This window comes from Zingiber officinale, chromosome 1A (genome assembly GCF_018446385.1).
Source record: "Zingiber officinale cultivar Zhangliang chromosome 1A, Zo_v1.1, whole genome shotgun sequence".
In the NCBI taxonomy this organism is placed as follows: domain Eukaryota; kingdom Viridiplantae; phylum Streptophyta; class Magnoliopsida; order Zingiberales; family Zingiberaceae; genus Zingiber; species Zingiber officinale.
In genome coordinates this window covers 191,380,083-191,402,399 of record NC_055987.1, presented here as the reverse complement: position 1 = coordinate 191,402,399, position 22,317 = coordinate 191,380,083, and the positions used below count along the sequence as shown (strand labels likewise).

Genomic DNA, 22,317 nt, shown 5'->3' with positions numbered 1-22,317 from the left:
CATTACCCTGGATTAACAACCTCCTTGGTTGTAACCAGGTTAAATTCCTATTTCTTTTCTGTTTACTGCTTTATTTACTATTGCACTAATTGAGTTGAAAGCACGAGGAGGGTATAGTTTATTTTTATTTTCAGCAATTCACTCCCCTCTTGCCGGCCTCCGCTGCACCCACACAACAAGACCCGCCTTCATCCGACTCAGCTTCTGGATGGGATCAAATTTGGCGCCATCTGTGGGAACACAACAGCCTGTTCTGGAACGTGAAGATGGAGGAGTCTGGCCGCATCAATGTTACTATGACCGCCGGAGAGTATAAACTTTTCAAGGAGACCAAAAGGCGAGCGGCTTCCGAGAAGCAAGCGACCGTCTCGCGACCGCGACAAGTTCCTGCTGAAGCTTCCAAGGAGCCCCTCCCTGTCTCAAATCGGGGCTCTGAAAGAAAGCAGCCTGAGGTATTTCCTCAAATTCCTTATTGTGAGCCTGGTGTGGGGTATTATCAACCAGAGCCCCAGGGTCACAACCTCAAGAAAGAGCAGCCACAAGCCTCCATGGCTGAAAGCTCCTTGCCCAGAGACTCCAAGAAGGGGAAGGCTCTCATAATACCCGAAGTATTCCCGGAAGATCCAGACGAGAAAGTACCTTTCTCGGCCAGGATTTTAAATGAAAGACTGCCCAAGGGTTATAGAGCCCCGTCGATCGGAGAGTATGACGGAAGCAAAGACCCGGAAGAGCATTTACGAAAATTTAAAAATACAGCCCTGCTACATCAATACAGAATGCTATCAAGTGTAGAGTCTTCTTAAATACTCTAGCTGGCTCGGCGTTAAAGTGGTTTGATGGGCTACCTCAAGGGTCCATCACCTGTTTTCTGGACTTCAAGACGGTCTTTCTGCGTCAATTCGCTAGTAGTAAGAAATATCAGAAGACAGATCACTATCTCTTCGCTCTGAAGCAAGGGTCGACCGAGTCCTTAAGAAGTTATATCAATCGCTTCAATCAAGTGGCCCAGGATGTTCCCACCGCCACTTCGGAGATTTTGATGAGCGCATTTTCTCATGGATTTGGAGAAGGAGAATTCTTCAGAGATATCATTAAAAATCCCGCTCGGAATTTTGATGAGATGGTGGAAAAAGTCGCCTGTTACATTAAGGTAGAAGAGGCACAAGCGGCTCGAAGGAAAGCCGAAAGACCACATCCCTCTACCAACAAGCCGGAGAGAAGAGTGTCTCAACCACCTCCTCAACCTCTACCGCGCGCTCGAGAAGCCAGACCTACTTTCCAGCCTGGGCCGGAAATCAGACCCGCGCCTCGAGTTGCAGCTATGCATGCTCCCCGACCAGGACCATGGAACAATCGGTATTGCACTTATCATCGGTCTTACACTCATGATACTAATCACTGTTTTCAGTTTGCTCGGGACTCCAAACGGGCTGCCGAGATGGGCTTACCGTCGCCCGAGCTAGCCCCTCAGTTAATCAAGATGATGGAAGAGCAACGAGTTGCAACAGGACAAGCCGGGAAATCCCGTCCTGACCTAGCAGGGCCTAGTACTCATCAACTCGGTCAGGGGAAGGAGCCGGAAGGATCACGGGAGGCCGAGAACAGAGGTAATGTTGCCGTCAGGGAGATTGACATGATCTATGGTGGGCCAACTGATGGAGATTCAGGGAGAGCATGCAAGTCACATGTGCGTCGGTTGGAGGTGCATACTCTCGGATGCAGTCAAGAGCAGGCTGCTGGCCTTGTTATCAGCTTCAGGCCTGCAGACCTGGAAGGTCTGGAGTTACCTCATGATGATGCCCTCATCATCAAAGCCATCATTGCCAATAGCCGAGTGGCTCGGGTTTTTGTTGACACCGGGAGCTCGGTCAACATTATATTCAGGACCACATTCGAGGAGATGCAGATTGATGCTACTAAACTCCAGCCGGTGGCCACATCTCTATATGGATTTACAGGCAATGAGGTGAAGCCAATGGGTCAGATTAAGCTGGCCATATCTTTGGGCATCGAGCCTTTGGTGCGCACGAGGAGGAGCACTTTTATAGTGGTGGACTCTCCTTCTTCTTATAATGTTATTTTGGGAAGGCCTGCCCTGCATGAATTTAGGGCTGTTGTGTCAACTTTCCATCAAAAAATCAAATTCCCCGTGGGCGAGCAGGTCGGGGAAGTTAAAGAAGAACAAAGGATCTCTTGCCGATGTTATATCGATATGGTCCGGGTGGAGGCCCGGAAAAATCAAAGGATGCAAGACGGAGATGTCCATGTTGTTCAAGAAGAGCCTTCGCTTATGGCTGAAGAGCCTATCCCTTGGGAAGATGTACAACTACACGCCGAGCGACCCGAAAGTCTAACCCGTGTAGCAAGCGACCTTCCTTCTCCCCTCAAGGAAAAATTAATTCAATGCTTGATTCGTAACCGGGACGTCTTCGCCTGGTCTACAGAGGAGTTACCTGGGGTCAGGTCGGAGGTAGCCGAGCATAAATTACATCTACTACCATATTCTAGACCTGTCAAGCAAAAGAAAAGGAACTTCTCGGCTGACCAGAACAAAATAATCAGAGCCGAAGTAGACCAGCTCAGAAAGGCAGGCCATGTTTAAGAAGTGCAGTTCCCGTCCTGGCTCTCGAATGTGGTTTTAGTGAAGAAGCCCAACAATAAATGGAGGGTGTGTATAGATTTCCGAGTCCTCAACCGAGCTAGTCCCAAAGACTGCTATCCTCTGCCCTGGATTGATCAAATGGTGGACTCCATGGCCGGCTGCGAGAGGATATGCATGCTGGATGCATATCAAGGGTATCATCAGATACCTTTAGCGGTGGAGGACCAAGAAAAGGTTAGCTTCATTACGGCTGACGGTATTTTCTGTTATTCGGTCATGCCGTTTGGTCTCAGGAACGCCGGAGCCACATACCAAAGAATGATGGACAAAATCTTCCGGGAGCAGATCGGACATAATGTGGAGGTTTATGTAGATGATATACTTATCATGTCCCCTTTAGCCGCTGTAGCGACCCACCTTTCTACACTACTACTATTCTCTAAAGGTGGACGCTACTGACTACTAACTCTACTTAACCGGTATGATTAAAATCTTTAGGAAAACCCTACCGAAAAATTTCGACAGAGTCTCCCCCGTACCGGTGACCCCAAACTGGGATACATAACATGTATACTCAGCCACAGGCGGCTGGAACAGATATTTTCACAACCACGCAGTATAATAGCACAATAAAAATATGAAACTACTCTAGCAATGGCAAACAACCATATCACTCCAACAATAGGAGGTATCAAACTACAAATGCGGAAATAAACTCAATTACAATCTCAACTTCATCATAGCATTAAGGAGAAAAGAAAATGAAACATAACAAATCTTAAACTAAGTGAGTTCTTTAGCTAAGTCTCAAGGATCTCCATAGTCCACACATCACACACCGTCACAGCATCTCCTTGTCGCCTTCTTCCTTATATTTTAGCTTTTCCTTTATCTGCAGTAGGAGGAAATGCAGTCTATAAGCATAAAGCTTAGTGAGCGCTATCTACTCACAAAACTCGATATGCATGTATATAAATAAAAACATGCTAAAACTGAATACTAACATGTAAAGCTACTCATGCTCATAAATAGCAAAGAAATCAACTAACTGAAAAGCTAACATGTAGAGCTACTCATGCTCATATATAGCAAAGGAATCATGCTAACTGAAATACTAAACATGTATAACTAATTATGCTCATAAATCAATAAAGGAATCATACTAACTGAAATACTAAACATGTACAACTAATCATGCTCATAATAGCGAAGAAACTAACTGAAAAGCTAACATGTAAAGCTAATCATAGAACTATCATGTGTATCAATAAGAAACTGAATTGATACCTAAGCTAAACTAATTAATGCTAAACTGAGTCTAACTTGTATTCACATAACTAATTTGTGAAGTTTTGAAAACTATTTACATAATAGATTAAAATAATAATCATGCTGCTGATGGGCCCGGCAACTGTACTTGCTGTGCGCGCATCCCTAACTAAACCCGGGATTGCAAGTTCCGAGTCTAGTAGGGTTTACTAGGTTATCTAAACCTAGGGACGACTGTGGGAGCCCAACCCAATGGATATCTAATCCAGTACAGTGCCATTGCTGAAAATAAAATACTGATTTCATAGCTAATTTTCTTATCTTGCTTTAACTAGGTTATCTGAACCTAGAACTAGGTTATCTGAACCTAGAGGCGACTGTGGGAGCCCACCCATTGGACCGTAGTCCCATATAAGCTGAAGCAAGACTAAATAAGTGATTTTAAATGCTTCTACTGCATTAACTAAGCTATTAAAATGCCTACTGTAGCATTATATTGAGCTAAGCATTTTATCAAGCACTTGGTGTGCACTAGAACACACCCTACGTACTGGAAATTCTGTATACAAGCTTAAACTAAATGTAAAACTGTAAATAACTAAAGGCTGAAAACTAAATCTGCATGCTTAAAATAGAACTGCTCATGTTATTCCAATAGCAATTAGGAAACTAGAACAACTTAAGCATGCTGTGAGAGTAAAACAAATTCAACTACTAGGCATGCAATAGAATCTAGAAAATAAAGGAATCGTTGCTGCATGGAATTAACAGAATATCATGCTTCATCAGGAAATACTAAACAGCAATGAAAGGAACTCAAACTAAGTTCTGCATTTACTAATAAAAGCATGCTTATTCATATCCAGCAAATAGCACAAAACAAAACTAATACATGCTGGAATTAAAACCTTTATAATGCTTGTTTCAATGATATAAATGAAATATCAATCTGCACATGTACAAGACTAAATTCAGGACATGCATGCTATAACAGAACACAAGCATCAAGCAAATGAATACCTTTAAGCATGCTATAACAGAACATAAGCATCAAGCAAATAGGTCCCTAGCTACCCTATTCTGTAAAGCATGATCTGGAAGCCATAGGAAAAATCCGAATACAAAGGAAGGAATTAAAACTCAACCTTAAGCTTAAAACTGTTCATGCTCGAAACATTAGTTAGGGCATCCAAAAACTAAACTTAATCATGCATATTCTTCCTTTAAGACTCACGGCAGAAACTAAAAGAACCAACAGATTAAACTAACTCATAATACTCAATGTGCATATATATGTATATACATCAAAACTGAAGCTAAAATGCTTAATAAACACATGCTGGTCCAGTGAGCTATAAAGGAAATCAAATTGGCATGTCTAATTAAGCTACAAAAGAATAGGTCTACTAAGGAACATAAACAAATAAAACAATTTGTTCCAAAATCTGAAAGCATCACTAAGGAACATAAACAACCTTAAAGCTACCGGAAATCACAATACTAGGCTTACAGGAGCTAACTACAGATTTAACAAGAGCTAACTACAGAATTAACACAACCTTAAAGCTAAATTATGGATCCTACTGCTAAATCCTACTGAGGAATCCAATTTCTGCATCAGAAACCAAACCAGCTACTACCTAATACCCTCAAAACCGAATCCGAACTACAATGGAAGCAAAGAAAGCAAATCGAAGCTCGAAACTACTCCTACTGCAGGTGAGAAGCAACTCACCGCGTGTTCTTGGATTCAAACCGAGGAAAAGGGGTTCTAGGGTTCGGAGACGGTGAAGATCTCGGCAGCTTCTTGGTGTTTCCGAGCTCCCCTCGTCGAGGTGGTCATGCACGGGTGGAGACCGGCCGGAAAAACCCTTCGCCGGCACCGGAGATCGAGCCCTACCGCCTGTTTCTTCGTTTCCGCCGCGAGAGAAAAACGCCGTCGCGAGAGGAGGAGAGGAGAAGATTTTCTCACGGGGAAAACCTAAGTTCTCTTCTTATAACTTTAATATTCTGTTAACTAACTATTGCTTAAATACAACTTGATTCGGGTTTTATTAACAAACCCGCGGCTGGTCTGTTGGTGGGCTGCGTTCTGCTTAAAGCCCAACACGAGGGATCGAATCCCAGCTGCAACCATTTTATTTCCTATTATTTTACTGTTCCTAACTATTACTTAAATATATATCGCTCCATATATAATTAACAAAATGAGCGTAGCTCAGCTGGTTGGGCCGGTTTTGCTTGGGTCAGTCCGACCCGAGGTCGTGGGTTCGAATCTCACCTTCAACGTTTTTTATCAAAACTTTTTTCTTTTTGTAACCCTATTAAACGACCTCCAAAAATTACATAAAAATACTCTAAAAATTCCTAAAAATCTCTAGAATATTTTAAAAGTATTTCCAAATATTTTTATGGACATTTGGAACTTGAAATAAGGAAAATTGGGTCGTTACAGCCGCGAACCTGATTAAAGATGTAGAAGAAACATGCAGGACTCTCCGGCAATATGGGTTGATGCTGAACCCCTTGAAGTGCCTGTTTGGAGCTAAGGGAGAAAAATTCTTGGGTTACCTGGTGACTGAGCGAGGGATAGAAGCCAATCCAGAAAAAGTTCAAGCGCTAAGGGATATGCAGCCTCCTCATAATTTGAAGGAAACTCAGAAGCTAGTCTGCAGAATAATAGCCCTGTCGAGATTCATTTCCAGATCTGCAGACTGGGCTGCTCCTTTCTTTAAGGTGCTCAGGAAGGCCTCCAAATTCCAATGGGATGAAGACTGTACTCGAGCTTTTGAGGAACTGAAGAAGTACTTGGAGGCTTTGCCATCTTTATTTAAGCCAGTTGTTGGGGAACCCTTATGGGTCTACTTATCTGCCACCCCCGAGGTCGTAGGGGTTGTGCTTGTTAAGGAGCATAACAATGTATAACGGTCAGTGTATTTCTTCAGTCATCTATTAAAAGAGGCCAAGGCTCGGTACACGGCCCTATAGAAGTTGGTTTACGAATTGGTCCTTATGGCTCGGCGGTTAAGACCCTATTTCTTATCGCATCCTATCACGGTTCTGACCAATAGCACCATGGGAAGAGCGCTAACTAATGTAGAAGTTGCAGGTCGGCTTATCAAATGGGCAACGGAGTTGGGAGAATATGACATACAGTATCAACCGCGCACCACCATTAAGGCGCAGGCCTTAGCAGATTTCTTAACAGAAATTCATCAGACCAACTCTGAAGAAACCTGGAAGGTCTACGTGGATGGATCGGCTAATCACCAGGGAAGTGGGGTTGGGGTCTTGGTAATATCTCCCCAAGGAGATATACTCCAATTGGCGGTTCGATTGAATTTCCGAGCCACGAACAATGAGGCAGAATACGAGGCCTTGTTGGCAGGACTGCAAGTAGCCCGGCACGTAGGGGCGGCCCGGGTAATCATTTACTCAGATTCCCAGCTGGTGACTCAGCAAGTGACTAACAACTTTATGATAAATTGCGATAAATTACAAATATACCGGGAAGCTTATGTGAAGATGAAAGAGGAATTCGCAGAGGTCACGGTAACCAAGATTCTCAGGTCGGAAAATGAGAAGGCAGATGAACTAGCAAAGATAGCCAATTCCCTAACCACTTGGGTGTTGGATCGGTCAACGGCCCAATCTTTCCTTATAGCTCAGATAGATCTGTAAAATAATAGAGAAGCAACTATCGATTGGAGGGTGCCCATGATCAACTATCTCAGACAGGAGATCTTACCAACCAACCCAGAAGAATCACTATTGATAAGGAAGCAGGCCCCTGCTTATGTCATGATCGGAGATCATCTCTACAAGAGGTCCTTCTCTAGACACTTACTCAAATGCTTGGGTATGGAGGAGGCCGACTAGGCCTTGCGAGAAATACATCTGGGATGTTGTGGCAATCATGTAGGTGGTTGGACATTGTCTCGCAAGGTACTTCTGGCTGGGTATTTCTGGCCCACCTTACAGAGAGATGCTCACAAATTGGTAAATATCTGCTTGTCCTGCCAGAAACATCAAAACTTAACACATCGCCCTACGGCTCTGTTAAAAACGTCTATAGTCTCATGTCCTTTTGATCAATGGGTCATGGATATTGTGGGACCATTTCCAATGGCACCAGGTCAAAGACGTTTCTTATTGGTGGCGGTGGATTATTTTTCTAAGTGGGTGGAAGCAGAGGCCTTAGCCCGGATCATAGAAGATGTCGTCATTCAATTCCTATGGAGGAACATTCTTTGTAGATTTGGGGTTCCTCACAAACTGGTGTCAGACAATGGAAGGTAATTTCAAGGGCAAAAAATTCAGACCTGGTGCAAGGGGTTTGGCATAACGCAGGCATTCACTTCAGTAGCATATCCACAAAGCAATGGTCAGACCGAGGTGGTCAACAGAGAAATAGTATGAGGTCTGAAGATTAAGCTGGATCATGTGGGAGGCAATTGGGTGGAAGAACTGTCAAGCATTTTGTGGGCCTATCGTACAACACCTCGGGAAAGTACAGGTTTGACGCCCTTCCACCTGGTTTATGGCAATGAAGCAGTCGTACCCATAGAAATTGGAGTGCCCTCAGTCAGGAGGACATTATATGATGAAGGAAACGCAGAGCGGCGGTTGGCTGAGCTGGATCTTATTAGTGAAACCCGTGACATAACGGCAGCTCGGCTGGAGGCTTATCGACAAAAAATGAGACAAAATTATAACAAAAGAGTGATTCCTCGATTCTTTGGTGAAGGAGATCTGGTCTGGAAGCAAATCAAGCCCGTGGGGGACGTGACCAAGCTCGCACCTCAGTGGGACGGGCCTTACAAAGTCATCAAAAAATTATCGTCCGGAGCTTATTACTTGCAAGATGACCGGGGCAAGAAGTTAGATCGATCCTGGAGCACCAACTACTTGCGACCTTACAGAATATAAAGGAGCATACAAAGAAGAGCGGGTCAGGTGGTAAGCCGAGCTGTCCTCTACTTGGAAGATCGGGGAAGAAAGCAGATTAGATATAGCGGTGAGGGGATATAAAAGCGAAAATTGTATATCCTAATGTTTCCTTCGGCAAGTTAAGCGATTTTAGCAAAGTAAACCACAGTGTGCAAATAGGTGTGCATTAAGAAAAGAAATGAAGTATTTTACAGAAAGTCTCTAAGTTACAAGCAGTGAGTAAGAATCATTTGAAGGGAGCAAAAATTTCATCCGGGATCTCTTTAAGGATCCGGTCGTGATCCAAAAATTCAGGAGGAGGGGATGATTTCAAATTGTCCTGCTTATAAAGTTGTCATATGGCACCGGCCGCACCATAAATAACGGAAGTGGAGAAACGTTGCCCAGATTGTGTACAGAACTCTGGAGAACGCAGGTACAGAGCGCGGGTCTACTGACAGCGGGCATTCTCTCCTTCTTTATAAAGGACCAGGGCTGTCGATGCTCCTTCTACTGCAGTCCAAGCCTGGGCTAGTTCAGTTCGGGCGGCTAGTAGTTCTTCTGCTTGAGATGCTAGTTGGGCCGCCTGAGATTTTAGTTTATTGTCTTGTTCCTGCGATAAAGTTTCAGCAGCACGCAACTTCTGGGTCAATTGGTCAACAGTTCATTGATGCTCCAAAGTTTGTTGATCCATGCGCTGCTGGTGCATAACTTCAACTTGGCTTTTTTCTTCCTTGAGGTCCTTAAGCTTTTAGTCAGATATCGTCAAGGATACTTCAAGACTATTCTTTTTCTTGTTAGAGCTTTTACTTCAGCCCTCAGGGCATGACTAGCCTGTGTCGGGTTACTCCGTTGAAGTTCCAGCTCAGCTTCCTTGTCTTGCAGCATCTTATTTTGATGGTGAGCTGCGTAAAAGGATTGATTTATCGTCAAGGATTCTGCGCATGCCTGGGACATAGAAGAAACATCCGATAAGAATGGGGAAGATAATAGTTACAGTAAGCCATCATGGAAGCTGACCTTGATGTATAGCTCAGAAAATCTATCCATCTGGGCAAGGGGCGGCAAAAGTTCCATCTAACGCCTACTTTCTTTCCACACAGTGGCTATGTGACCTTTCATGGTCAAGGAGCTGGTGGGAACGTCACGCCTTGACTGTAGTCCAGCCTCTGAAGGAGCAGTGGTACGATAATAAAGAGGGACAGGTGGAGGCGGTTGTGAAGGCCCCGCGGCGGAGCCAGAAGGCCCAGCAGCTGACCCAGAAGGCCCAGCAGCTGACCCAGAAGGAGCTGATGGAGGCACAGGAGATAGCTCTGGAGGTGAGGTAGATGGCGGAGAGCGACGCGAGGGATCGGCCTCGGTGCTCTGGTGCTGCGGTGATGTAGAAGGTTGAGTAGGAGGTTGAGCTGGAGGAGAAGGTTGAGCAGTGGGAGGCTCAACTGGAATTGCGGAAGGGTCCGGCGGAACATCTGCCTGGCTCCGGACAGGAGGCGGAGTCACAATAGGAGGCGGAGGAGAGGCAGCTGCAACTGGAGGTGAAGGAGAAGGGATAGCAGAAGGGCCCGAGTCTAACACTGGATGAGGGGCTCGGCGGCGGAGTCTCTGAGACAACGGCTGATCATCCGAATCAGAATCATCAGAATGTAGCCGAGCCCTACGTCTAGAAGCAGAAGGGGCATCCTGGCTCAGACGATCATTAGCAGCACGGGCTTGACGAGCCGCCTGAGATGCCTCCCTAAAAGCAGGGTTGGCGTAGGGAACATTGCCTGATCTTCGACCGAGGCCTAGACTAGGTATATAAGTAGCTCAGGGAGGATTAACCGATTGAAGAGGTGTCAGGGTAATAGCCGGGTTGTACGTGGGGCCCGGGGGCAAATAGGGATAGCCGGCCGGGGTAGACGCGCAGTCCGGGGGTGAGTAGGGCGAGCCAAGGGGGCAGGTCGGACATCAGAAGACCCTCGGCGAGCAGGTCGAGGTTGAGGATTGGCCAGGGAAGCCCCACCGATTGAAGTCGAAGACAAGTAGAGAAGTGATCTTCTTTGTAAAATAACTCGACCACGCCTCATGATTTCCATGTCACTCAAGGGAAGAGGTTGAACCTCTGAGGCACGGGTCAAAACTTCAGCTGCACAGAATAAAGTAGGAGGTTAATTGCAATAGGAAAAACTAAATGTTTATAAAATGGTAACAGAACTAAAAGGGAAGTTTACCCAGGGAATGAGGAGTATCCGGAGTAAGATGGCTCAGGCGGAAGTAGGCAAGTAGCTCCTCGGACAATAAGCGGGTTAAGTTTAATTGTTAGCCCGCTAAGCGAGAGGAAGCCTCTATATAGGAGGTATCAAGATGAAAATCCTCCAGTGGCGGGCTCGGGGGAAGTGAAGATTGCCATCGCATGGGCCACTCCATCTCCTGTGGTAATTGGATGAAAAAGAATTTGTTTCTCCAGCTCGGTTCAGAAGGTGGCAGGGGCGAGAAAAATGCAGTCCGAAGGCAAGGCTGGAAGCGAAAGGTGCCTTCTTCCTGTTGCCGGAGGGTGAAAAAGCAATGGAACAAATGGGCGGACCAAGATAACTCACAAACGTTGCAATGCACCACGAAGTCGCAGAGGAGCCTTATCGAATTCGGCGTCAGTTGTCCTAGAGGAATCTTGAAGTGGCGGCATACGTCCGAAAAGAAGGGATAGAGAGGAAGACGAAGGTCGGCCACAAATTGCTCTTTAAAGAAAGTGCAATATCTATGGGGAGGATCAAAAAATCGGTGTATCCCTGTGGGGATGATCACATGAGCATTATCCCCGACTCCGTAGGTGTATCGCAGGTCATCCCGATCCAGTTCATCAAAAGTGGAAGAGACGGGTTAGTACACCGCCGCCAAAAAAGGAAGAAAAGAGGGGGATGCCATAAGAAAAGAGACAGAAGGAGAAGGGATCGAGCGGGAAGCTATCAACACAAAAGCAGAGATTCGGGAAGGATACTTGATTCCAACTGAAGGAAAAAGAGGATGTGCAAAGTTTGGAAACCAAGCCCAAGGAGATTATTTATATACGCGAGGAAGAGAGGCAATTTCGTCAGATACCATCCACCGGCTCATAATAATTGGCGGGAGCAAAAGAGAACTGAAGGATCTGTTGGAGCAATCTGGGTACCCTAAGTTTTGATGTTTGGGCAAAGGTTTAAGTTAGGTTTATTGTTGTATTTGATATGCATTGTGAGTGTGCAGGATACAGGTATAACAAGGAAAGTCTAAGTGTGATCTTGGCAAATGAGGAAAGTCCAAGGATGAGTCTTGGCGGTGTAAGTCCAAGTATGTAGTCTTGGCAACGTAAGTACAAGTGTGACTTGGCAATGGATGAAGTCCCGGAGGTGAGGAGCCTCTTGTCAAAGGAAGACCCGACAATAAGGACAAGGTCGAAGGAAACTCCAGAAGGCAAGATATGAAAGATGGGGAGACATCTGACGGATGCGAGGTTGATGGAGGAGGCTAGAAGGTTAGGTCTAGGTTGGTTGGGCGAGGACGAGTGCTGAGTGATTGTACTCGAGGTGAAATTTTATGGTTTTAGGGTTCACTGTAGCAGTACTGTAGCGACACTGTAGCAGCACTGTTGTGACACTATAGAAACACTGTAGCAGTCGACTAATACACTGTAGCAGTCGACTGGTACACTGTAGCAGTCGACTGGTACACTGTAGCAGTCGACTGGTAGTCGACCGTTGGGTAACGGTCTTCACTTAAAGGACCAGTCGACTGGTGCATACACCAGTCGACTGGTAGCTGGAAAACAGCTTAGTGTTATCCTCTCGAGCTCTATTTAATAGAGCTCGGGGTGCTTGGGCATGGTTGACGAAATAGAGGTGGTTAACCCCTATTAGTAGTCTACCAGTGCCCTAGCTTCTCAAGAGTCCGTGGTGAGAGTTTGTGGCAAGGTTTCTCCACCCACAAGGAGCTACACGAGCTAGCCGGAGGTTTTCTGGGGAGTCATCCACCGACGGATCGGGATCGTCCACCTTACGGACAGCCGTGGAGTAGGAGCTTCATCTCTGAACCACGTTAAACAACGTGTCATTGGGTTTGCTTCTTGTTTATTGTTTTCTAGGGTTAGCTTTGCTTTTGTTTATTAGTATTTTTGTTTCCGCTGTGCACTAACAAGCGTAGGAAGTAACGATTTGGGTGAGATGTTATTCACCCCCCTCTAGCGAACGTCAAGGTCCCAACAGGATCTTCTTTGAAAATAACGCCCAAGGGTATATTTGGAAATGTACCGGCGCGAAGTACAAGGAGACAAATCTTGAGAAAAGACACAACACTTGTCCTTGCTTTCCCGGTCAGGGTACCATTGCTTTCCCGGTCTGAGTTTAACTCTCAACTTCCTAGTCTGACCTGGTCTGTACCTGGTCTGAAATTAGCTTGACCTGGATTACGAGAGAAAGAACAGATCAGGGGACAGCGCCGAGCCAGGGGGTGTTGGTTAGTCCTAAGAAAATCGTACCGGTTCCACTGTACAAAAATTTTTTTGTACAAGTGTCGAACCTTTCCTTAAATAACCTATTGTGTTATTTAGAAGTTAAATTAGGAATCACAGACGGAACTTAACATCATTGATTCCAAATTTAACTTATTTGTTCTTAATGGTTTAGATTTGAATCGCAAGCGGAACCTAACACTATTGATTCAAATCTACCTAAGTTATTAATTCCATAAATATTAATTTTCAAAATTGGCTTCCAGGACTGCATTGCGAGGCACATGGCCTTCTTGGATATGGGAGCAACCAACACCGCCTAGGCAAAGCCTTTTAAGGAAAGCTAGTATTTATTTCCTTAAATAACTCTAGGTTAACCAAAAAGAACAATCGAATCACAAATTCGAAAAAGAAGAAAACACAAACTCGAAAAAACTATTTCAAAAAACTCTAGAATCATATGCCTCTTGTGTTTGGTATTTCCATAAATAACTATACAAAGAAAACTAGTATGATGCGAAAAACAATTACTAGTTATATCTTTCTTTGTAAGTAAAATAACCTCTTGATCTTCTACCGTATTCCTCTTCTTATCTCGGACGTTGTGTGGGCAACGATCTTCCGAGACGATAACCACCAAGCTCCTTCTTCTCCAAGCTAGATTCGACCACCATTAATTCTCCATGAGAAGTAAAGGTCCGGCCACCACCACCAAGCTCCAAGGGATGCTAGAAACGAAGCCTTCTTTCTCTCCTTCTTCTCCTAGCTAGAACCGGCCACCATGGACTTCCCTTAAGTTGATGCCGCCGGCCACAAAGGAGGAAGAGAAAAGAAAGAGAAGAGGAGACACTAGGTCCGGCCACACCAAGGAGGAAAAGAGAGGAAGAAAAGAATAGAGTCGTTCACCATTAAGGCACCTCTACCCCCTCTTTTATAATCCTTGGTCTTGGCAAATAAGGAAATTTTAATAAAAACTTCCTTAATTCTTTTGCCATGAAAAAGAAAAAATTAATTAATTAAAAAACAATTTTCTTTTTCCAATTACATGGTCGGCCACTTCTTTCCCCAAAACAAGGAGAGTTTTAATTAAAACAAAAATTAAAACTTCCTAATTTGTTTCCGGAAATTTATAAAAAATTTCTCCAATAATTTTTCCCTTCATGGTGGGTTATAAAAAGAAAATTTTATAAATTAAAATCTTTCTTTTAAACATGTGGATAATTTCCAAAAAGGAAAGTTATCTCTAAAAATTAAAATCTCTTTTCAATCTACAAATAAGGAAAGATATCAAATCTTTTCTTAATCTTTTATAGAAACTAATAAAAGAGAATATTTAATTTTTAAAACTCTCTTTTAAATTATTATCATGGTTAAAAAAGAAAGTTTTCTCAAAATTAAAATCTCCTTTCAATCTACAAATAAGGAAAGATTTCAAATCTTTTCTTAATCTTTTGTAGAAAGCTATAAAAGGAAAGATTTAAATTTTAAACTCTCTTTTAAAACCATGATATCTACATAAGAAATAATTTTAATAAAAATTCCTTTTAATTTTCTAGTGGCCGGCTACCTAAGCTTGGGACCCAAGCTTTGGCCGGCCACCAACTTGGCTCATCCACTTGGTCTTGGCCGACCCTAGCTTGGCTCCAAGCTAGCTTGGCCGGTCCCATTAGGATGGGTAAGAAGGTGGATATGTAGTGGGTATAAATTTCTATATATAAGAGTCTACGATAGGGACCGAGAGAAGGAATTGGTTTTGGTCTCTCGATGAAATTAAGCTTCCCGTGTTCGCCCCAAACACACAACTTAACTTCATCAATAATAATTCATACCACTAAAGAATTATTATTGAACTACCGCACCAATCCCAAATTACATTTTTGGGCTCCTTCTTATTATGAGTGTGTTAGTCTCTCTGTGTTTAAGATGTCGAATGTCTACTAATTAAGTGAGTTACTGACAACTCATTTAATTAATATCTTAGTCCAAGAGTAGTACCGCTCAACCTTATCGTCATGTCGGACTAAGTCCACCTGCAGGGTTTAACATGACAATCTTTATGAGCTCCTCTTGGGGACATTATCAACCTAGATTACTGGGACACAGTTTCCTTCTATAATCAACAAGTCACACTATAAGTAACATCATTTCCCAACTTATCAGGCATTTTGATTTATCGAGCTAAATCTCACCCTTTGATAAGTCAAAGAAATAAATATCAAATATATGTGCTTGTTATTATATTAGGATTAAGAGCACACACTTCCATAATAACTAAGGTCTAGTTCTTTTATTAAATCAGTATAAAAAGAACTTACCTTAAATGGTCCTACTCAATACACTTAGAGTGTACTAGTGTAATCTATTAGTCAAGATAAACTAATACTTAATTACACTACGACTATTCCAATGCTTTGTTCCTTTCCATCTTAGTCGTGAGCTACTGTTTATAATTTATAAAGAACCGATAACACGATCTTCTGTATGTGACACCACACACTATGTTATCTACAATATAAATTAATTGAATATCTACATTTGGTATATATAAATCTAGACACTTGACCAATGTGATTCTTATAAATGTTTATACAAAAGCTAGGCTTTTAGTATACACTCCAACAGGGGGGTCGGCAGAGAAAGACAAGCTGGGCAGTTCGGGATATATGTGCAGACTAGGACGATTTATTAGGCTAAGTTAAACGGTCAGCAGAAAAAGGTAAGGAAAACAGGTTAGGATAAAAAAGGGATTCTAGACCGGGGTCAGATAGGACTTAAACTAGAATGTCGAAACCCGCGTTTACAAGGTTATGGGTCATATCAGTCGGAAAAAATTCAAGATAACTGATGAGAAGAGGAACATATTATAAGAAAATTGATACACTATCAAAGAAAATCGAAGGCTAGCGGTCAAGTCATATCACCATATCATAAGAAGGGCCAATGGAACAGAGCAAATTCAAGTCTGAAATTACACAGCAAGCAGTTTGAGTGAAAGTTTTGAAAGTGTCATGTGTACATTAATAGTTCAGTATGCAAAGCCTCATCAAGGATCACTGTCAGCAGGAGGCGCAGGGGGGCCAGGCACCACGTCAGCCTGAGGCTCAGGGAGGAGAAACAAGTCGCCGTCGTCTTTAAAGGAAGGAAGTGACCCGTCCGAAATCTCTCTCATCAAGCGAGGGGTATCTAAGAAATCTTCTGAGGGAGCAGCGCAAAGCAGGTCCTGTTCAAACATTTGTCAAGCCCCGCCAGCCGCACCGCAACAAAGCATCAAATTCATCAAACCCCCTATCTTCCTCAAGAAGAAGGGGGAGGAGACGTATGCTCGCCTGTATGCCCGTAGACGACCCACTTCTCCCGCCTGGTAATCAGTCAACTCTGCCTGGACCTTCTCCATATCAGCTCGGGCCTTTTCTGCATCAGCTCGGGCCTTTTCTGCATCTGCTCGGGCCAAAGTCAAATTTTGTTGACCCTGAGAAACATTCTCTTGAGCTTTCAGAAGGTCGGCCTGCATTGATTTAATGGTCGCTTGGTTGGCCTCCCACTGGATGTGAAGGGTCTTCTCCCGGTCTGAACTAGAGGTCAATTGACCCTGGACCTCAGTTAAGGTCTTCTGAAGAGCCTCCCGAGTTTCCTGCAGACTCGCCAACCGGGCATCCTTTTCAGCCAGATCCGAAACCAGCGAGCGACGCCTCTCTGCCTCAGAAGCTAATTTAGACTCTCTTGTCCGCAAAGCCACTTCCAAAGTTTTAATCTTATCGAAAACCGCATGGGAAATGTTGCGAGCAGACTCTGCAGACTCCCCAATCAGTTGAAGATAACTCGCTAAATCCCCAGGGGTCGGGTTGAGAGGATCTCGAGGAGTTAGCGGCAGCTCCAACTCCTGAAAACGAGTCTTTAGCACTTCATTCTTATTTTTCAAACGAGAGGCATACTGAATGGCGCTCAGATTGGCGGAACAGGCTTGCGTTAGATAGATGAAAAATTATAAAAAATTCCAGCAGAGGAGCCTTGATACAAGAGAACTTACGGAAACTATCTGGCGAGCAGCTTGATCCAGCCCCTCCATCGGAAGATTCTTCCAAAACTTCCGATTGTCTGATCGCCAAGACGCTGCTAAGTCGCCCTCTAGTTCAACCAGGGTCACAGGGGGAGGAGCCTCTCCTGTAGTTTCTTCGGCAGCGCCGGACTCTGTGGAAGAGGGTAGGCGCCAAGAATCAGTAAAGACATACTTCTTGCGAATTTTCCTCCGAGATTGAGAAGTAAAGGTCGGAATAGTTAACGGGAGGGAGGTAGATTGAGTTGCAGAACTCCCGGACTGGTCCGTTAAAGGAAAGGGTAGCTGCCCGGGAGAGGAGGCCTGAGCGGGAAGAGAGGCCTAATTGGAAGTTACAGCCCTACTAGGGGTCGAGGCCGCTATTTAAGGCGACAGAGGGGGAACCTCAGACCCCAAAGTAGGCTCCCGATCGGGGGTAATGGTCTTGGCCTCTGAAGATTGAGAGGTGGTTGAGGGGTGACGGCCAGAAGAAAGTGGGGGAGGTGACGCTTGGGTCGCGGGAATGACCCTTTTTCTCTTGCGTTGGAGCCTTAGACGTTGGGCAGGAGGGGGAGACTCAACCCACTCTTCCTCGACCTGCTCTACAGTGGCCAGGTCCTCTACAGGAGCCACATCCAGAGGAAGGGCTGGGAAAGCTTCCTCCTAGGTCGGCGCAGATGGGGCGAGCTGAGAAGCAGAAGGGGCGGACTGCGGGGCAGAAGGGGCGGACTACGAGGCAGAAGGGGCAGACCGGGAAGAGGCTGCCAAGCCCTGCTTAAGCTCCGCACTTAAAACTTTTAGAATGGAGAAAGATTGGCGTTTTACATCGGAGGAATACGCCCGGAGCATGGCAGCCTCTGCAAAGGGAAAGAAGGATACCTCAGTTAGCGAAGAATAGCAAAGAGGAAAATGGAATCTTACCTAATGGAGCTCCTATCTCCGTCTGAACAGGGCTGAGCCCAAACAAATACAAAAAATCTTCCAACAGTAATACAGAAAAGCGAACGCTCACTCCTTGAAGTTTTTCTGAAGCGGCGTCGCAAGAAGGCTGATGGTGATGTACAGGGATGTTGGAAGGGATGTCAGAGCACCATTGGGTCGGCTCGACCAAGGGGCCAAGTGATCTAATAAAGAAGAAACGAGACTTCCATCCCTTGTTGGAAGAGGACATATCAGAAAAGAACTTGAAACCAGGCCTAGCCTGTACCATAAACACTCTCGGCTCCGAGCGTTTGAAAGAGTAAAAATGATGAAATAGTTGGACGGTCAGTGTAAGTTGGTATATGCGACATAGAATGACAGTGCCGCATACAGCTCTGAAGAAGTTGGGGGTAAATTGTGAGATGTAGATGTCGAAGTATTGGCTCAGGGATGCAATGAAAGGATAGATGGGAAAACGAAAACCTCCTAAAATCTGGTCTCTAAAAACGGTCATGAAGCCTTCTGGAGGGTTGGCAGGGTGTTCATGGGATGTAGGAACTCTGAGTTCATAAGCATCACTGAGTCGCAGGTCAGACCGAATCACAGATAGGTCATGATCATCTATATCAGAAATGAAGCACGAATACCAAAGGGTGGTCTTACCGTCAGCCATTATCAAGGTAAGGGAGGTTGGAAAAGAAGTCAGTCAAGAAGAAGAAGAACACCAAGTGTGAAGAGTCTAGAAAGGGAAGAGTGGATACGCCAAAGATAGTGAAGCAACAAGAAGAGGAAGGCAGTCAAAACGCTCAAGGCAACGACTGCGGAGTGCCTTTAGAGTTTATAAAGAGAGTTTTCCTAGGGATTATCGAAAAGGTGAGTATCTTTTTGGGTGAAGCGCCTAAAACCGTCCGATCGCAAAGGAGCATGCTCTTATAGGAAATCGTGTACAAAAAGGAGTGGCGTCGGCGGCGTCATATTGCATAAGCAATAAAGGCATGGGACATGTGTCGAACCCCTATGAAGCGTATTAATGATGGACGTGATAAGGAAATCATGAGATGAAATGGGAGTACGGTAACGTTTACCACGCGATTTTCTAGGGAAATGGCAAAGAAAAGTGGCGGAAAGAAATTTGAATGTGACTAGGCCACAAGACATCCTTTCCACTGGTTAAGTGAGATTTCAATGTTTCTACCTTCAAAATATATCTGATACTATGTATATTTTGCCTGCAGATGAAATAGAAGCGGTTCCTTCACACAGGCCCCGGTTGGGAATTTACCCCCGGGTCGGCAACATTTATCCGGGTCGGGGAATCACCCCCAGGGCGACAATATTTAGCCTGGTCGGAAAATTACCTACAGGTCAGCAACATCTATAGCCGAATGAGTTTTCATAAGTCTTCCAGGTCGGCTGTTCCAGACTCTCGTCCCAGTGCGAGTTATAAGTGAGCAAGGCTCTCACGCCCAAGACTCTCGCCCCAGTGCGAGTTATAAGTAAGCAAGGCTCTCACATCCAACGACCTTCCAGGTCGGCTGTTCCAGACTCTCGCCCCAGTGCGAGTTATAAGTGAGCAAGACTCTCACGCCCAACGACCTTCCAGGTCGGCTGTTCCAGACTCTCACCCCAGTGCGAGTTATAAGTGAGCAAGGCTCTCACGCCCAACAACTTTCCAGGTCGGCTGTTCCAGACTCTCGCCCAAGTGCGAGTTATAAGTGAGCAGGGCTCTCACGCCCAATGACCTTCCAGGTCGGCTGTTCAAGACTCTCGCCCCAGTGCGAGTTATAAGTGAGCAAGGCTCTCACGCCCAACGACCTTCCAGGTCGGCTATTCCAGACTCTCGCTCCAATGCGAGTTATAAGTGAGCAAGGCTCTCACGCCCAACGACCTTCCAAGTCGACTGTTCCAGACTCTCGCCCCAGTGCGAGTTATAAGTGAGTGCTCTCACGACCAACGACCTTCTTGGTCGGGACAATGATGTTCTCGGTCAGTATGTCTTATATTCGCCAACACACCATGCAGCTAGCTAAGTTATCTCGTCAGACTGGTCAATAAGTAGTATTCAAAGGTTCTTATTAAATATGAAATCTCACAGGCATATCCTCAAGTGTCTCATTGGCTTTGGCCAAAAGTTTATATGTTATAAGGTAAAATGAGGTAAGCAAGCTATTTTTATTACTGTTATTTTTGCTAGAAATATTAGACAAACGCAGGTGTTCTATAAAAACATGATGATACCCGAGACAAAGTGTGGAACTACAATAAGAGGGGAATGCAGAAAAACAGCTTTTACTCCGTTAAAGTCAGAGGTACATTCTTTAAGGGTTTACATGGCTACCAGAGCCAAAGACTTGATCCTTCCTAGTCAGATGATCTCGGACCTTAATTAGATCTTCTGTAATAAGGTCGATGGTACGCTTCAGCTGCCCAATAGTTTCATCTTTAATCCGTCCTTCCTCTTTCATAAGTACCACTTCATCTTCATGTTTCCTCTTCAAATAAACAATATACTGCCCCTGACACTAGAAGTCCGATTGAGCTTTATGTTTAAGAGTGATTTCGGCTCGAGTCCTGGATTCGGCGGCCAGCCAGAGGCTTTCCATCTCATGCGTAAGGGAAGCTTGAAGATCTCTGCTCGCGGTCATCTCCTGTAGGATGTCTTCCTTTTAAGCCAGCAACTCCGTCAGAGTGGCAATTTGTTGGAGCGAGGCTTCTTCTTTTTGAGCCGATAACTCCAACAGATGGGAAGTCTGTCGAAGCAAAGAAGTAAGTTTGCTAGGTTCTGTGGTGGGTTCCATGGAGACAAGGTACTGTATTAACAAGAGGATAGCTGGAAGCATTGGACGTTCGGATCTTTTATAAGGAAGGAGAAGGTGAAGGGATTTCCTCGAAACTTGAGGCGGCACTCGGAAAATAGTGTAACAGTTATAGGAAGAAAGTGCGCTCAGAAGTTGAGGAGTCATCATAAGTTCAGAAGGAGATCGTTCATCTCCCAGGATGGAGGGGAATTTTGCAGAATACAGATGAAAGACAGGTCAGCAAAGGAAGCGGGAACCAGGTCGGTTAACACAAGGATGGGGGTCTAGTCAGTCGGACCAGAGCCTCCTTCGACTAGACTTGAGGGGGAGGCTTGTGATACAGTGCATGTTTGTGAGGTCGGCAAGATGATGTGGTTATGAGTCAAGGTCACAAGAGGGTCAGAAGTCAAGCTGACCTGGAGGTCAAGAAGGTCAGAAGTCAAGCCTCCGTGGCTGGTCAGAAATCAGGCGGACGTGGAGGCCAAGGAAGTGAAGTCAAGCCTTCATGGCCGGTCAAAAATCAAGCTGATGTGGAGGTCAAGGAGGCCAAAAGTCAAGCTTACGTGGACAAGGTCGAAGTCTCAGCAGATGGGATGGTCAAAAGATGGGATTATATGTCGGACATGGACCAGCCCTGATAGCGGTCAAGGATCAGACCCATGGGACAGGTCGGGAAGTACTAGCCATGGATGGCAGCGGGATCACAGGTATACATGCAGGTCTGGACACAGACCTGGCGTACAGGTCGGGACGTACGAGCTATGAATAGCAGTAAACAGTAAACAGGTCTGGACATATACCTGGCGTGCAGGTCGGGACATCCAAGCCAAGGATAACAGGTATACATGCAGGTCTGAACACAGACCTGGTTTACAGGTCAGGACGTACAAGCCAGGGATAGCAGTAAACAGTAAACAGGTCTCGACATGGACCTAGCGTGCAGGTCAGGACGTACAAGCCATGGATAGCAGTAAACAGTAAACAGGTCGGGACACAGACCTATCTTGCAGGTAGAGAAGTGTCAATCATGGATAACAGTAGCTAGAAGCAGGTCTGGACATAGACCTAGCATGCAGGTCGGGACGTACAAGCCATGGATAGCAGTAAACAGTAAACAGGTCGGGACACAGACCTGTCTTGTAGGTAGAGAAGTGTCAATCATGGATAACAGTAGCTAGAAGCAGGTCTGGACATAGACCTAGCGTGCAGGTCGGGACGTACAAGTCATGGATAGCAGTAAACAGTAAAAAGGTCGGGACACAGACCTAGTTTGCAGATCGCGATGTATAGACCGGGGATAGCAGAT

General features: G+C 45.0%; 1 protein-coding gene across 1 annotated transcript; it reads right to left on the bottom strand.

The window, feature by feature from the left end:
* Positions 1-9,877: 9,877 nt before the first annotated feature.
* On the bottom strand, positions 9,878-11,462 carry LOC122008809 (proline-rich receptor-like protein kinase PERK8). Its single transcript, XM_042564661.1, has 2 exons — positions 11,377-11,462; positions 9,878-10,589 (listed from the first exon to the last, which is right to left on the bottom strand). Exons 1-2 carry the CDS (start codon positions 11,460-11,462, stop codon positions 9,878-9,880), a joined length of 798 nt encoding a protein of 265 aa, XP_042420595.1.
* Positions 11,463-22,317: the final 10,855 nt, after the last annotated feature.

What these genes read in the sequence shown, in the direction of transcription:
- LOC122008809 (XM_042564661.1), bottom strand. Translation starts at nt 11,462, where the DNA reads ATGCCGCCACTTCAAGATTCCTCTAGGACAACTGACGCCGAATTCGAT. An exon ending in CGTGGTGCATTGCAACGTTT is followed by an intron (nt 10,590 to 11,376) that starts GTGAGTTATCTT and finishes TTATATACCTAG; the next exon opens with TCTAGGCCTCGGTCGAAGAT.